We start from the raw sequence: 15,457 nt of genomic DNA, 5'->3' as shown, positions 1-15,457 counted from the left end.
CTCCACGTCGAAAGGAGGATGAGAAGGGTAAGTAAAGTTGCCGCAGAGAAGTCGCACTAACCACCGGCCATCACTGCCCTGCACCGGCACACCATCGTAGGTCACGTGCAGTCTATGGTCTGTCGTGTGCAGGCTATCTGAGGCGTCAAACACAAGGAAGCTAATTACTGATGAGAACCACACCAAAATGACACTTTCTTTGTGAGATTATTTATCACAAAAGGTTACCTATTCAACATTAGATTCAACCTGTTCACACTCAATCTATATCTTTTTATCTAATCAGAACGTCGTTTTGCTTTCGGGGGGGATATTAGATTGTTGCATGTAGGGAAGGGGGAGGGGGATCCGGTACGGGGGCTGTTCCTTGATTGGTTTTGCAAACTCAGAGGGTTAAGAATATAATGATGGAAGTGAAATTTGAGTTTATGCGCATTTAGCAGTAAATCTCTCTCTCTCTCTCTCTCTCTCTCTCTCTCTCTCTCTCTCTCTCTCTCTCTCTCTCTCTCTCTCTCTCTCTCTCTCTCTCTAACACACACACACACACACACACACACACACACACACACACACACACACACACACACACATACATGCGTGCACTTATATATCCAAACCTTGGATTTCTAGTTGCGCAGATCGTTTTAAAGTGAAAGCAGTCCCAGATGCATCATGACCTATGACCTCAACGGAATATATCCCAGCATCCCCTTCTGTCACGTGACTCAATAGTAGTCCGCCATTTTCCAGAAACTTCAGTCGATTGGAATAAGCGGGCACTGGCATGAACATGTCGTTGGTAGATGTCGCAATCAACTCGGTGACATTCGTGTGATCGGTAGAGTACCATTTGATGTTGTCAATCACATCACCGGGAGCCAAGGTAAGGTTCCAAGGCAACACGAGCGTCTTACCGTCACAGAGTACAAAGGTTTCTCCGTCATTGGGACTGGTAGCCGAGAATTGTGCGCTGCCAGAAACTGAAAAAGTATTGAACATGTCTTGAAGCGGGATTTTTTCTTCTACCTTTCTGAGCTTGTTTTTAATCCAAACATAACAAATGTAAACATAGTATGGGCTTCAGGAGAAGATAAATAATACAACGAAACCATTTAATCTGTTATCAAAAATGAAATTTCAATGACAAAAATCGTTAATTGATTGTGAAGCTTTCACGTTGAAATACAATCCCATAGTTTAGACTTAGTCAAAGATTACTTGACCGATATTTGAATCAATTCGATTGAAAAATGAGGGCGTGACAGTGCCGCCTGAACTTTTGTAAAACGCCGGATATGATGTCATCAAAGACATTAATCCATAAAAAGGAAAAACGGCTCTGAGGATATCATCTGGAAGAACTTGTATGTAAAGTTTAATGAAGATATGTCAAGTAATTTTGGGGGAATAGCTCTAAACACACACACACACTCACACTCACACACTCACACTCACACTCACACACACACATACGCACATACGCACATACGCACACACACACACATATACACACACACACACACACACACACACACACACACACACACACACACACACACACACACACACACGTCTCGATTCCCAGTTCATAATAAAACATGTTGTCAAAACCTGACTGAAAACACTTGCAAAATTTCTGCAAGATTACGCTGTCATTGAGAGCGACAAGAGATGGTACAGTTGCAGTCAAAGAGTCGACATTTGGCAGCAATCAAACTGTGCAACTAAGCTCTCTCTCTCTCTCTCTCTCTCTCTCTCTCTCTCTCTCTCTCTCTCTCTCTCTCTCTCTCTCTCTCTCTCTCTCTCTCTCTCTCTCTCTCTCTCTCTCTCTCTCTCTCTCTCTCTCTCTCATTCTCTCTCTCTTACTTCCTACCTTACATGGGATAATGATGCTTTTAAGCAGAACCATTTTGAAAGTCATCTTGCCTTCTTGCACTTTAAGTTGACAATAGTATTGTTTTTATACAACAACGATGTAAGCATCCTTACCTTCAAAACTTGAAGCGACAAGGAAAATAAATGTCAATCCAAGCATGTTTGTCGCTGTCTAATGTCGGGTTGATTAGAAACATACGGCTGTTACCCACCGACAAGAGGACTGTATTTTGTTTTATCTCAGTCTAGCTACACAGTCACATGAGAAGAAAATGTCGCAATCAATCATCTAAACTTGTGCAGAGTAGTTTTTTTTATGGCTAAGCCTCCGTGTTTACTGCAGCTGATACCGGCGGACAGCCAGACGAATACGAAAGCGATAACACCTGGTAGTCTTCTTTGGCCTTTCAGATATTTCATACCGTGAGTGAGGAGGGAGGACGCGATAAGGGAAACGTTATAGATAACTTTTTTTTTTGTTTAGTCAGTAAGGGGGGGGGGGGGGGGGGGGGGGGGGGGTGGAGGCAACTGGGGTCTCTGCTGTGTGTCTGCCTGGCTATGTCAGTTTTAAATCTCAGCCAACATTAACATTTTTCTGTTAGTTTATTTGGTCGGTTGGTTAGGTGGCTAGTTAGTAACAGACCCCAGGATTTAACACTAAGTATTATATAACAAGTACACAGCAAGATAACAAGGAGCACTCCTTCATATTGCAATATACTCAAAGGGAAATAACATCTTCTATTGCAGGTGTGGTCTGTTCAAGCAAGATTTGTCCCCCTTACTCTTATCCTGTCTCTTTCTTACCTTTTCGTAGTTGCTTCTCTTAAACTGAAAGTTGTTGATGTCAATGAACTATCCGGTTACTCATTAAAGCGCGCGCACACACACACACACACACACACACACACACACACACACACACACACACACAGTGAAACAAACACGCAGAGTTTCTCTATTGAAATACATACACACGCGCGCGCACACACTCACACACACACACAAGTTGCACTTACACACACACACACACACACACACACACACACACACACACACGGATTGATGTAGGTTAATGCAAGCTCAAGCGTGACCTAAAACAACCGCACAACAACTAGACAACAACAACAACAACAGCAATACACAGCAACGATAATGTTCAATGATATTCATTTTATTGCTTTGTTCGTATTTTCACAGCCATTCTTAGCTATCAAGGAACTATATATTTTTACAAATACAAAAAAATAATCAATCTTTTAAAAAAAATCATGTGACGGTACAATTAGTAACAATGCACAGCAACACGCAGATAAATGTCACAAACAACATCACACTCGACTTAACAGTAACAGCGCAGAGGAATAGCAGATATAGAGTTAAATAAAAACACTGTACAAGTTATCACAGATTGAAGAGCAACCACTCTGCACTAGTAATGAATTCTATATCACGATTATAATAACATCACTTTGCCTTGATGATACAAGATGAAACATTAAACACAGCTTTTCAATACAATCAAACGCCACTCAATATAGCTGCAGTGCAATGCTCATACACACAACTAACATAGTTTTCTAAGGTGGTGAAATCCCCTGCACATATTTTTGTTGTGCAGAAGGCTGTGAATGCCGTTATCAGGGCAAGGCAACGAATTTATTCAAGAAACCCCATGGGGGTACATAAAAAAAAACTTTGAAAAAAAACAAGAACAAGAAGGAAATGCAAACATATACATAAACTCATTCCGATAAAAAATATATATATTAAAAAAATCAGGATTTCATAACTCAAAAATAGAAATTCTCGGGTTATGGCTATAATCATTTGTACATTTCAATAGTAAACCAACATATAATTAAATCCTCTGGGAAGAAAAACAAATGAATGGCACCTTCTTGTTCACTTATTAACATTGTTTGTGTCTTGTTGTTCTCTTTGGATTTGAGATAACTGCTTCATCTAGTTGGTCACAAAGCTGTCAGACCTTTGACCCTCTTGTTCTCATCAAAGTCCGCGCTGATGTTTCCTCTCGCACTTTGCCTTGTTCAGTGGTACGCTGTTTATTTTTTCTGTGTACAGACACTTTCCATTCAAAAGAAAGGATTCACCGGTATTCATAAAGCACTCTACGTGATCTGCACGCTCTGTTTTATCTAAGGTTCTATACTATCATACCCGGGTCATGTCTGAACACTCTTCCTCCGCGGGAGTGAGGGGGCATCTGGAAGTTCTGATGGAAGAAGCGCTGCCGCATGTCCAGGTCTCTATCCCCCCAGTGCCTCCGCTGGGTCCCTCCCCACAACCCTGGACTCCTGACCGCAGTTCTGGAAATTGTCCCTCTCTGCTGGTACCTTTGCTGCAGGTTGTTCATCTTCTGGTCGAAGATGGTCTTCAGCATGGGGAACTGACCGCGAGTGGACGTGGAGCGATTAAGGTTGGTCGGACGAGGGGGGTTGTAGGGAAGGTAGGAATGATGGCCTAGCGTTTCGTAGATCCCACCACCGTCTTGCTCTCCAATCGTACCCGCTGAGGGGTTCGGAGGTTGGCGCAAGGAAGGGTCAAAGTCGGACATGGACATACCGTCCTCGTCGGAATTAAAACCGCCGTCTTGTTCGTCGTCGTAGTCGGGTAAGGGCTCGAGGTTCTGCAAACGCTTGGTCTGGTTAACGACGAACCTGGCGAACTCTTCCTCCGAGTGGTTCTTCTTGAACCAGTCCACCCTGGTGGAAGACATGAGGTGGAGGAACGTTCCCCAGCGGTGGACCAGCATGGACAGGAACTGGAGAAGCAGGACGAGGGCGAAGATGGAGAGGAAGACCAAGGAGAGGGGCTCGTACTTCTCCACGACGTAGAAGGACTTGAGAGTGTCCTCCATGGCCTGGAGTTGCAGCGCGATGACGCACCACAGGAAGTTCATCATGACGTAGATGAAGACCACGTTGTTGCGGATGATAGCCAAGTCCTCGGCAATCTGATCCAAGACAAAAAAGGAATCAGGTTGTCAACCCTGTCTTTGTTCATGTTGTCATCAATTTCTTTGTTCATCTCTAATTGAAGAATTACACTAGTTCGACTCATAACAGCATGGAGGAAAGACTCCAGAACATTACGCTATCGATCTGTCTTTGTGTCATAAAGTACGTTATTGATCTTAATTATTTGCAGTCATGTTCCATTTACAGCTTTCTTGTCACTGACAGTTTATTTGCACAAGCTCACATAATTATCTATTCCAGTATAACCGCATTATCCTGCCTGGCATTTGTTTTCCAAACACACTATTCCACCCCACCGACTATTATAACGGTAAGACCGACCTTGATTTTCTGATTCTTGTCCTCGTCAATCGGGTGCAGGTACTTGTGGATGAGGAACTTCCAGAACTCTTTCTCCTCCTCGCCAAGTCTCTGTGTGACGCCGTAGCCCAAGTAATCCAGGTTCAACCAGTACGGGGACTCGGGGTTCGGCTCGTGACCGGTTGGGTGATTTATCTTGTCAGATGGTGGCGGTGGCGGTGGTGGGGGTGGTGGAGGTGGCTGATGTGTGCAAAGAAAAACGAGAAAAACCCCGGTGAAATGAATATAATTACTGTACAAACATAGTTACAATCAAGCTGTTTGGCGTGTATGAAGTATATCGGTTGTCAAGACTTTGGATTTCCTTTTATTTTCCAATTCTGTTTCACATTCGTGAGTTGCACCATTCAGAGTTTTGTGAGAAGTTAAACGGGGTGCAGACAGACAGGTTCCAACCAGGACGGTGAAACTTATTAGCTGCGAAATATTTGTATTGTGTCAAAACTAGATGACAGCTATTACTTCCAGTAACCACGCAGTCATACCAGACAGCAAGAATACTCACGGGCTGAGTCACACCGCTCTCCACGTCATCAACTCCTTGCTGCCCTTGCTGCTGATTCATGACGTTGCTCTGCTGATGCAGCTCGTTCCTAAGACCCCACAGGCCCCTAATGGCGTCACGCAGCTCGTGAACCAAATTCACCATCCCGTAGAGGCTGAAAATGTTCTTTTTCTTCTTCTTTGCCTTCTCCTCCTCCGCCTTCTTCTGGGCCTCTTCTTCCTCCAGGTTCATCTTCTTGGGCATCTCCCTTGTACCCCAAGACACGTTGTTGAGGTTGCACAGGTAGAAGACCGTGAGGAGAATGAAGGTGGAAGGCACGACCAGAAAGTACAGCGCCCCGTACACCAAGCAGAAGAACTCTTGAGGATGGAGCAGCGCGGCCACAAAGAAGATGACGAAGAGACCAGTGAGGAAAACGACGTTGGGACTGTTGAATGACTCTGTGGCGATACTGACCATCGTGCCCACTGTGGCGATCATCATGACCACCGTGTAGAGAGCGGACAACACGGCGCCCACCTTGATCTGCACGTCGTTCTTCTGAGTCAGACAGATGATCAGGTAGAAGACCACGGGAGCCAGGGAGAGGAGGAAGGCCCACAGTATGCTCAGTCCCAGAACGGAGTGGTAGGAACCTGCACATTACAAAGAAAATAAACGTGAAGCAGATGACCAAGATTTGCTTTATAATCCTTAATAATGTTCAAAACAAGCTGAACATTGACACAAGGCTGGCTTACTATGTTGCAGAAATCCCACAGGTATGGAACCCGGGGCATTTAAAACTCCTAACAAAACCAGACGCTGAACACAAAAAGGAATAATACAAATTTAAAAAAAACATAAGTACATTTGACTCTTGCATAGATCTACGAACTAAGGCAACATAGCTATACGCTCTTTCGTGTACACCAAACCATACAGCCACGGTCAGTTAAGCACAAGAGCAATGGGGTTTGATTTGCCATAACGCAAGACAAGTTTGCCTAATCTAGAAATAATTATCACAGCGACAAAACACACAACATGGCGTGCCCTCCCACTGCAAGACGACAGGAACTTACCCGTAATCATAAGGATGACAGTAGAAGGAGCCAGGATGGAAGAAGCCATGAGCAAGAACTGATAGAGGATGTAGAGTCTGGACACGTTGTCGTTGATTCTGACCGTCTCGCGCCACGTGGACAGCAAGTCCATCATGTTGGCCAGAGTGGATGGTGACCATCGTCTGCGTTGGTTGAAGAACTCGTTGAATGTTTCCGGGGCATAGGTCAAGGCGTCCGCGCCTGCGCTGTAGTCGATGCGGTGACCTTGCTGGAGTAGGAGCGTACATAGCCATCTGTCTTCACCTTGAAAAACAAAAATCTTAGAATTAGTAGGCTTTTAGTACCGTCAGGGCTGCTTCATGTTGTTAAAGATGTCTTACCCTCATCTTACGACTGATTTCTGGAGTGTATGTCAAGACCACGAGAAAAGCCAAGCGTACCAACTAAATGTTCTCAATCAAAAAACAAGAAAGGTAAGTTGTTGGAACTTTTTGTTCTTTTTTTTCAACAACAAAATCTTTAGTTTACCTTGTTCAAACTGAATGTAATGCGCAGCCTCGGTGGGTTTGGTGGTGTACTTCTTCATGACGTTGTCATCCATCAGGGCTGAGCCTCGGAACAGAGAGAAGCAGCCAGGGCAGCACAGCACACAGCCAAACACGTGCTCTGAGGCCTTCTGCAGCCAGTGACCCACAGCGTATTCAAACTGCTGATACCACACCATCGGGCCTGAGGAAAAACATAACGATCGAGAGATTAAAGATGGGATGAGAAGACTTAGCGTTAGTCTGCTAACACTGCACGATAAATATATATGTGTTTCACTTTCGAACACGCTTGCTGTGACCAGTGTTGAACATAATGGGAATTGTTAGGAAGTGTGGCACATGGTCGACAAGTTGTGTTCCAATTTGAACTGTAAATTATGTACTGTAAGTATTAGCTTACTCTAAACAATGTGATCACATATGTAGAATTAATGTGTCCACAGAATTAAGAGTGTTACCATTTTTATATTTAGTCAAGTTTTGACTAAATATTTTAACATCGAGGGGGAATCGAAACGAGGGTCGTGGTGTATGTGTGTCTGTGCGTGTGTGTGTGTGTGTGTGTGTGTGTGTGTGTGTGTGTAGAGCGATTCAGACTAAACTACTGGACCGATCTTTATGAAATTTGACATGAGAGTTCCTGGGTATGAAATCCCCGAACGTTTTTTTCATTTTTTTGATAAATGTCTTTGATGACGTCATATCCGGCTTTTCGTGAAAGTTGAGGCGGCACTGTCACGCCCTCATTTTTCAACCAAATTGGTTGAAATTTTGGTCAAGTAATCTTCGACGAAGCCCGGACTTCGGTATTGCATTTCAGCTTGGTGGCTTAAAAATTAATTAATGACTTTGGTCATGAAAAATCGGAAAATTGTAAAAAAAATATAAAAATTTATAAAACGATCCAAATTTACGTTTATCTTATTCTCCATCATTTGCTGATTCCAAAAACATATAAATATGTTATATTCGGATTAAAAACAAGCTCTGAAAATTAAATATATAAAAATTATTATCAAAATTAAATTGTCGAAATCAATTTAAAAACACTTTCATCTTATTCCTTGTCGGTTCCTGATTCCAAAAACATATAGATATGATATGTTTGGATTAAAAACACGCTCAGAAAGTTAAAACAAAGAGAGGTACAGAAAAGCGTGCTATCCTTCTTAGCGCAACTACTACCCCGCTCTTCTTGTCAATTTCACTGCCTTTGCCATGAGCGGTGGACTGACGATGCTACGAGTATACGGTCTTGCTGAAAAATGGCATTGCGTTCAGTTTCATTCTGTGAGTTCGACAGCTACTTGACTAAATATTGTATTTTCGCCTTACGCGACTTGTTTCTTCTATTGGCAGACATAATCCTTCTGAGAGAATGTTTATAGACACATTTTACAAACATCATAGTCCATTAAAGTTGTCTGGCTGAAATTGTGTCTTTAAATTAATACGCAAGAAACATGAAACTGCTTTAATGCACCCATGGAAAATGCAGACAAAGCGTTCGAAAAGTATGGATGTGTTTGTGTGTATGTGTTACAAACACACCGTTTTCTGAGGACAAATCTCAGAAAAGAAATATACATGATCCCAAAGGCAAAAATACCACCGAATCGTATTTGTTTCAGACAGACACTGTTTAACTGTGTTGAAATACCGTCATAGTAGTCGCCTTTTGTTGTAACCAAACATCCTACAGTATCCATGCAACCTACCTGCTCCTATAGGATGGATACGGCCACACACCGCTCCAACTTTCTTGTTCTTCTTCATCCTGTCCAGCAGTAGTCTCACACTGTCCGGCTTGAAGTCCACGTCGCCGTCAAGCGTCAGGATAAATGTGTTTTCCGAAATCTGCATCGCCTGTGGCACAGTAGTCAAAACATTTCTTTATTTTGCATCCAGTTTTCGTTTGTCATTGCACCACGGCAGAGTTCTCAGCAAATTTGTTCTTAGCTTGCTTTGTGTGATTAACGGGTCTTCGTCTCCATTTTATTACTCTGTGTTTGGAACTTTAAACCAAAGATTCCTACTAGCTAGAAAACAAAGATTTCAGAAGAATACACGTCGTCTCCTGTTTGTAAAATCCTACCCCGCATTACTTACCAATTAAGTTTCATCGTTTGCTTCTTCGTACGAAGGATTCACAGCTTTCTAACGATATTTCGAGCGCAAAGCGTTTCTAAAAAAGTACTAACATAATGATCCAATTGTTAAGTTGTGTCTTTAAGAGGCAGGTTTGTGTGTGGTTAAAAAACCAATCTGCAATCCCCACTCCTGACCCCGACACCCCCCCCCCCCCACACACACACACACACACACACACACACACACACACACACACACACACACACACACACACACACATACATACAAACAAACCAACAAAACGAAACACCCACAAAAAAGAACCGACCAACAGCGAGTGTCGACATAATGTTGTTTGTTTGTTTGCTTAACGCCCAGCCGACCACGAAGGGCCATATCAGGGCGGTGCTGCTTTGACATATAACGTGCGCCACACACAAGACAGAAGTCGCAGCACAGGCTTCATGTCTCACCCAGTCACATTATTCTGACACAGTATCGACATATCATACCTTTTCATATTTGTCTGGCTGCATATGTCCAAGCAAACTTCGTAGTGGCATGGCCGCCGCTTTTCGACGTTTAGCCTTGCCCTTGCCTTTGCCCTTGACCTTGTCTTTGTCTCCTCTTTGGCGCACGTTAGCGTACTTGGGGTCTTCCGGTTCGCTTTCTGTAGCAGTGTCTGTGGGTTTGTCGTCCTTGCCTCCGAGCAGACGGTAGCCGAGTAGGTAATACAGGTACATGCACTGCAAAACCAAGCATAATTATATTCATGATGTTGACTCAAGCTTTCACATGGGATAAAATCATCCCTCAAACTGGAACATACTGTGACAAATGGATTGTACATAATTCAGTATTGGATGGTGTAAACAAATGTTGTACAGATTGGCTAGCCATACTTGAAGTAGCACGACTGGACGGCGTGGCCTATTTCTGTAAGGCGTATTTCCATTGGCTGCTTGGGCCAATAGGAGGAAACGAGGTTAGCTTCGTGGCGTGTGGAAGGTTAGAGCGTTCTTGACAGTCGAGGAAGACAGACGTGTTGATGTCTCCGCGTTGGGCGAGAATGCTGCTCAGCCGCGAACACTGAAGTCGAACACCGAAAGACTTGTGTGCGGACGAACCATGGGTGGTTCTAGGCTGTAAAGATACAGGTATTTATTGAATTGTATTTTGCTCAGTAATATTGACTGGTGAAATGACTGGAAGAGTCATGTTGTAAATTGGGCTGGAAAAGCGTGAGCCGCTGTGTCAGCCATTTTGAAAAGGAAGGTCGTACGTTCGTTTGGTAATGAAGTTACTTGTAAATGAGCTGGTGTAAATAATATATCCGCATAAGTTAGTGGACGGATAGTTGAACAGTATTGAGAAAGAATAGCAGTATTATTTCGTAGAAAAGTTTAGATAAGAATTGAGACTTATGGTAGCCTAAACTTTTAACGCAGCACCCCGGTCGGAGTGATGGGTGGGACCACTTGACAGCGGGAGAGAGAGAGAGATGGGCATCCCCTCCTTGGCGCTACGAATTGAGGTTTGATGAGCGCAGGGTTGTAGCAACGCTGGAGTACTGGGAACTGGGTGGAGCCGCACCCGGCATAGCCACCACGAGCGGTATTGCGTGGGTGGTATGTATCCCGGGTATGTACCCGTTAAGTTTGTGGAGTTACTGTACGAGTGAACTGCCACCGAAGAAACATAATTGTGGAGTCACTGGAAGTGTGAACTGCCACCGAAGAAACATAATTGTGGAGTCACTGAATATGTGAACTGCCACCGAAGAACCATAATCAGCGAGAAGATTGTGTGAGACGTAGACGTCGTAAATTTAAGTATTACGCGACACGTGATGTGCGTAACATGACACTGTAGTAAACAGGAACTGTAAACATTAGCAGAATTGTGTGGATCAGGAACATTCATCGACGTGAGACAGTTAGTCTCCGACGTGTGTTAAGATATTATTCTTCTTATATATGAATGAACGTGATCTGTAGAATGCATGAGAAATAACGTATTTGTATTGTTGTGTTGATGATTCATTACAGGTACGAGGGCAAAGGGCATTGAGAGTGTTTAGTCTTTGTGCTTTGTCTGAGTGTTGTGTGCGAGTGACAGTAGACAGTAAACAGAGTAGAGCACGCATATTTTTTATACACACACACACTTACCTGAAATTTCATCCGTAACACATACACAAACTAAACACTATAACTGCTTGCTGAAGTGAGTTGGACTTTTTGTATGAGTTAATTTCTTTGAAAACCACGATTGGCTTTTACGAAATTAGTTCATGAAAACAATCCCTTTCTGCGCAGAGAGCATCCACACTGTTCGTTTTTACATTTAGTCAAGTTTTGACTAAATGTTTTAACATAGAAGGGGAATCGAGATGAGGGTGGTGATGTGTGTGTATGTGTGTGTGTGTGTGTGTGTGTGTGTGTGTGTGTGTGTGTGTGTGTGTGTGTGTGTGTGTGTGTGTGTGTGTGTGTGTGTGTGTGAGAGAACAATACTGGACCGATCTTCATGAAACTTCACATGAGCGTTTCTGAGTATAATATCCTCAGACCTTTTGTTCATTTTTTTGATAAATGTCTTTGATGACGTCATATCCGGCTTTTTGTGAAAGTTGAGGCAGCACTGTCACGCTCTCATTTTTCAACCACATTGGTTGACATTTTGGTCAAGTAATCTTCGACGAAGCCCGGACTTTGGTATTGCATTTCAGCTTGAAGCCTTAAAAATTAATTAATGAGTTTGCTCATTAAAGTTGTCATTAAAATCGATTTTTCGCAAACAGATTTAAAATTGATTGCATTTTATTCCTCATCATCTCCTGAATTCAAAAATATATGTCATTTTTACTCTAAAAATGTGCTCAGAATGACAGAAAATAGGTTCTGTAAGTACTACGGACGCGTGCTTCGCGGCGGAAAGCGTGACCCGTCTCGGTCTTCGGTATGGTTAACCGAGACTATCTGACTGTAGTCTTGGCGATGATGGTTTGTGGTGTTGATCTTGACTAAATGTTTGTATATCGCTTCACGCGACTTGTTTTATATGTGACCAAGTGGAGGGATGGTCTGATCTCATGTCAAAGCCTGACAAGATTTGTTTGTTTGTTTGATTGTTTGCGTAACGCCCAGCCGACCACGAAGGGCCATATCAGGGCGGTGCTGCTTTGACATATAACGTGCGCCACACACAAGACAGAAGTCGCAGCACAGGCTTCATGTCTCACCCAGTCACATTATTCTGACACCGGACCAACCAGTCCTAGCACTAACCCCATAATGCCAGACGCCAGGCGGAGCAGCCACTAGATTGCCAATTTTAAAGTCTTAGGTATGACCCGGCCGGGGTTCGAACCCACGACCTCCCGATCACGGGGCGGACGCCTTACCACTAGGCCAACCGTGCCGGTGACAAGATCCTATATGGTGAGCCTAACTGTTTTCACGAGTGGTTATTAATTAATGTACACCCATCTACTTTATAATTAAAACTTAAATTTTAACTAACACGTCTGTCATTCCAATATTATCAAGTTGTGAATGCTTTGAATGTATTAGTAAGTGAGTGAGTATGAGCGTGAATGAATTTAGTTGTCATTCTTTCGATCGTCTTCTCCGTGAACGCACGCCTGAACAGAAGACATAAACGAGGACATAAAATTGTCAAGCGTATTAATTGTAATATGTGTGCTTACCTGTGACCATCGCTTCCTGTGTCTGATGAGGTTTTTGTTTTTGAGATGCACGTGCATTTTGGTCAGTCCCGGCATTGTCCACACCAACATGCCACCATAAGGGGTCGGGATCTTCACTGGGGGCGGTATGTCGATTGGTCCTTTTACAACTGACCTGTAAAATGTCACCATCGCAACTCTCTATTATTCCTTTTTTTCGAAATGAACTTTTCAACAACGAAACATTGGTCACGTAACACACTCGTTCGCTGGAATTCGTTTCCAAACTTGTTATTCCTGCATCATGTTTTAGTTGAATACATATGACTGTTTACTTCCAAAACAAAACAATGTTATACAAATATAAGACATCAACAAAAAGTTGGGAAGAAAATAATGTGAACATCATCATAGTATTCAGCCTTATTTTCTGTTCTCTTTTCGTCCCTTTAATCGATCGGAACACCGGCAAAGTGAACCATTTGGAAATTGATAGGCTAAATGTCGGTTTGGGTCTTCGTAATCTAATTACATTTCTGATTAGTAAGGCTGTTGCTTAACATCAACATCATCATCATCATCATCATCATCATCATCATCATCCTCATCATCATCATCATCATCATCATCCTCATCATCATCATCATCATCATCATCATCATCATCATCATCATCCTTACCCTGCAGCCTCCTCCATACACTCTATCATCTGACGTACGAAGATGTTGGGAACGAACTTGTCAGCCTCATCGTCCAACTCGAAAGAGTCATCAAACATCACGTGAACTGAAAAAGATTAAAAATGTACATGTTTATGGAAATGATAAAACAGGTTACCTATGGAAACAAAAACCTGGTTCGATGTGTGTGTGTGTGTGTGCGTGTGTGTGTGGGTGTGTGTGTGTGTGTGTGTGTCTGTGTATCATGTGCGTGTGTGAGTGTGTGTGTGTTTGTGTGTGTGTGTGTGTGTGTGTGTGCGTGTGTGTGTTCGTGCGTGCCTGTGTGTGTGCGCGTGTGTATATATATATATGTGTGTGTGTGTGTGTGTGGCTGTGTGTGTGTGTTTGTGTGTATGTGTGTGTGTGTGTTTGTGTGTGAGAGAGAGCGAGAGAGAGAGAGAGACAGAGAGAGAGAGAGAGAGAGAGAGAGAGAGAGAGAGAGAGAGAGAGGGGGTGAGGGGGTATGCACAGATTTATCACCAAGTTAACAAGTCTGTTTGCAAAAAAAATATATTTTCTTTATTGTGGATGTACTTGTACATATTCGACTTGTTGCGGACTTTCCTCTATCTTTTCTGAGCTGTCATAAAACAAATGTTGCCGGAGGCTAATTTGATATCAGAACGAATCATCAATAAACTTTATACCATTTCCGAAAGAAGGCAAGATCCTGTTCAAAAAGGAAACAGCTTTGCATTTTTATAATGCATGCGTTATAACGTCAGCATTGTGACTAATACACATTTCACCCTCAACAAATTATTTGACAGTTTATACTGGACAATAGGGATGTCCCAAAGCGGTAACTTATTACAGAAACAACATTCTCAAGTGCAGACAGAAATATAAATGCAAATTATGACACACTGTTTGAATGATAATGTACTCGGTGATCCCGGAAAGAAACACACGTGCGAGCGAACTGTCAATCAAACGCATACGGCCAATCCTAGCGTCTGCAAGACAAATTCGAAGGCGAGACATTCGATCGTTGATTGTTGCCTATAGCTATAAGTGTGATGACACTTTCAACTGGTTCTTAATTCGAAATGTACGTAAGCGGGTAGGTAAAATATGCGGGTGTGTTTTGGGTGAGTAGGCGACTGCACCTCTTGAACTTGATCAGTTAAACCTGCAGGCTGCATGCACTCCTCTTTCAAACATCAACGTCATAATTACACTGCTACCTGCGCGAAAACATGTTGTAAGGTGAGAGGATAAGGATGGAAGGGTATGATTTATGAATGAGCGCATGCAACTAACATTAGTACGAGAAGGAGGAGTGAGAGAGAGAGAGAGAGAGAGAGAGAGAGAGAGAGAGAGAGAGAGAGAGAGAGAGAGAGAGAGAGAGAGAGAGAGAGAGAGAGAGAGAGAGAGAGAGAGAGAGAGAGAGAGAGAACTCAGAACTCAGAACTCAGAACTTTATTACAAAAGGATAAAGGTTTTAGGCAAAGCCTATTCTTCCAACCTGTCCTTTATACAACACATAAAGACAGACGAACATAACAAATAAAAATTCAATCATATAAGATATAGAAATACATTGTATGTATTGCAATACTATGTGCAGTTACGGAATTATATAAGGAGAACTCAAAAATTACAAAATTACATTGACATAGT

The 15,457-nt window shown here is 42.8% G+C and overlaps 1 protein-coding gene and 2 long non-coding RNA genes across 4 annotated transcripts in view; 1 reads left to right on the top strand and 2 right to left on the bottom strand.

Moving 5' to 3' along the window:
• Positions 1-6: 6 nt before the first annotated feature.
• Positions 7-2,115, bottom strand: LOC138958796 (uncharacterized). The gene is made up of 3 exons (XR_011453515.1): positions 1,990-2,115; positions 618-980; positions 7-137 (listed from the first exon to the last, which is right to left on the bottom strand). It is a non-coding gene; the product is annotated as an uncharacterized lncRNA (long non-coding RNA).
• A 911-nt stretch (positions 2,116-3,026) lies between these two features.
• Positions 3,027-15,457, bottom strand: part of LOC138949353 (chitin synthase chs-2-like) — a 54,587-nt gene continuing 42,156 nt past the window's right edge. For both annotated transcript variants that reach the window (XM_070321159.1, XM_070321149.1), the window contains exons 11-19: positions 13,796-13,901; positions 13,137-13,290; positions 9,940-10,173; positions 9,055-9,202; positions 7,317-7,517; positions 6,807-7,091; positions 5,743-6,377; positions 5,199-5,417; positions 3,027-4,852 (exon numbers count right to left, since the gene is read on the bottom strand). In XM_070321159.1, the coding sequence (XP_070177260.1) occupies positions 4,043-4,852; positions 5,199-5,417; positions 5,743-6,377; positions 6,807-7,091; positions 7,317-7,517; positions 9,055-9,202; positions 9,940-10,173; positions 13,137-13,290; positions 13,796-13,901 (2,792 nt within the window). In that variant the 3' untranslated portion in view covers positions 3,027-4,042. The remainder of the gene's footprint in view (positions 4,853-5,198; positions 5,418-5,742; positions 6,378-6,806; positions 7,092-7,316; positions 7,518-9,054; positions 9,203-9,939; positions 10,174-13,136; positions 13,291-13,795; positions 13,902-15,457) is intronic.
• Positions 10,263-11,493, top strand: LOC138949380 (uncharacterized). Its single transcript, XR_011450266.1, has 2 exons — positions 10,263-10,584; positions 10,876-11,493. It is a non-coding gene; the product is annotated as an uncharacterized lncRNA (long non-coding RNA).

Source organism: Littorina saxatilis, linkage group LG1 (assembly GCF_037325665.1).
Source record: "Littorina saxatilis isolate snail1 linkage group LG1, US_GU_Lsax_2.0, whole genome shotgun sequence".
NCBI lineage: Eukaryota > Metazoa > Mollusca > Gastropoda > Littorinimorpha > Littorinidae > Littorina > Littorina saxatilis.
The sequence above is the reverse complement of the archived record's forward strand: the minus strand, read 5'-3'. Positions and strand labels throughout refer to the sequence as shown.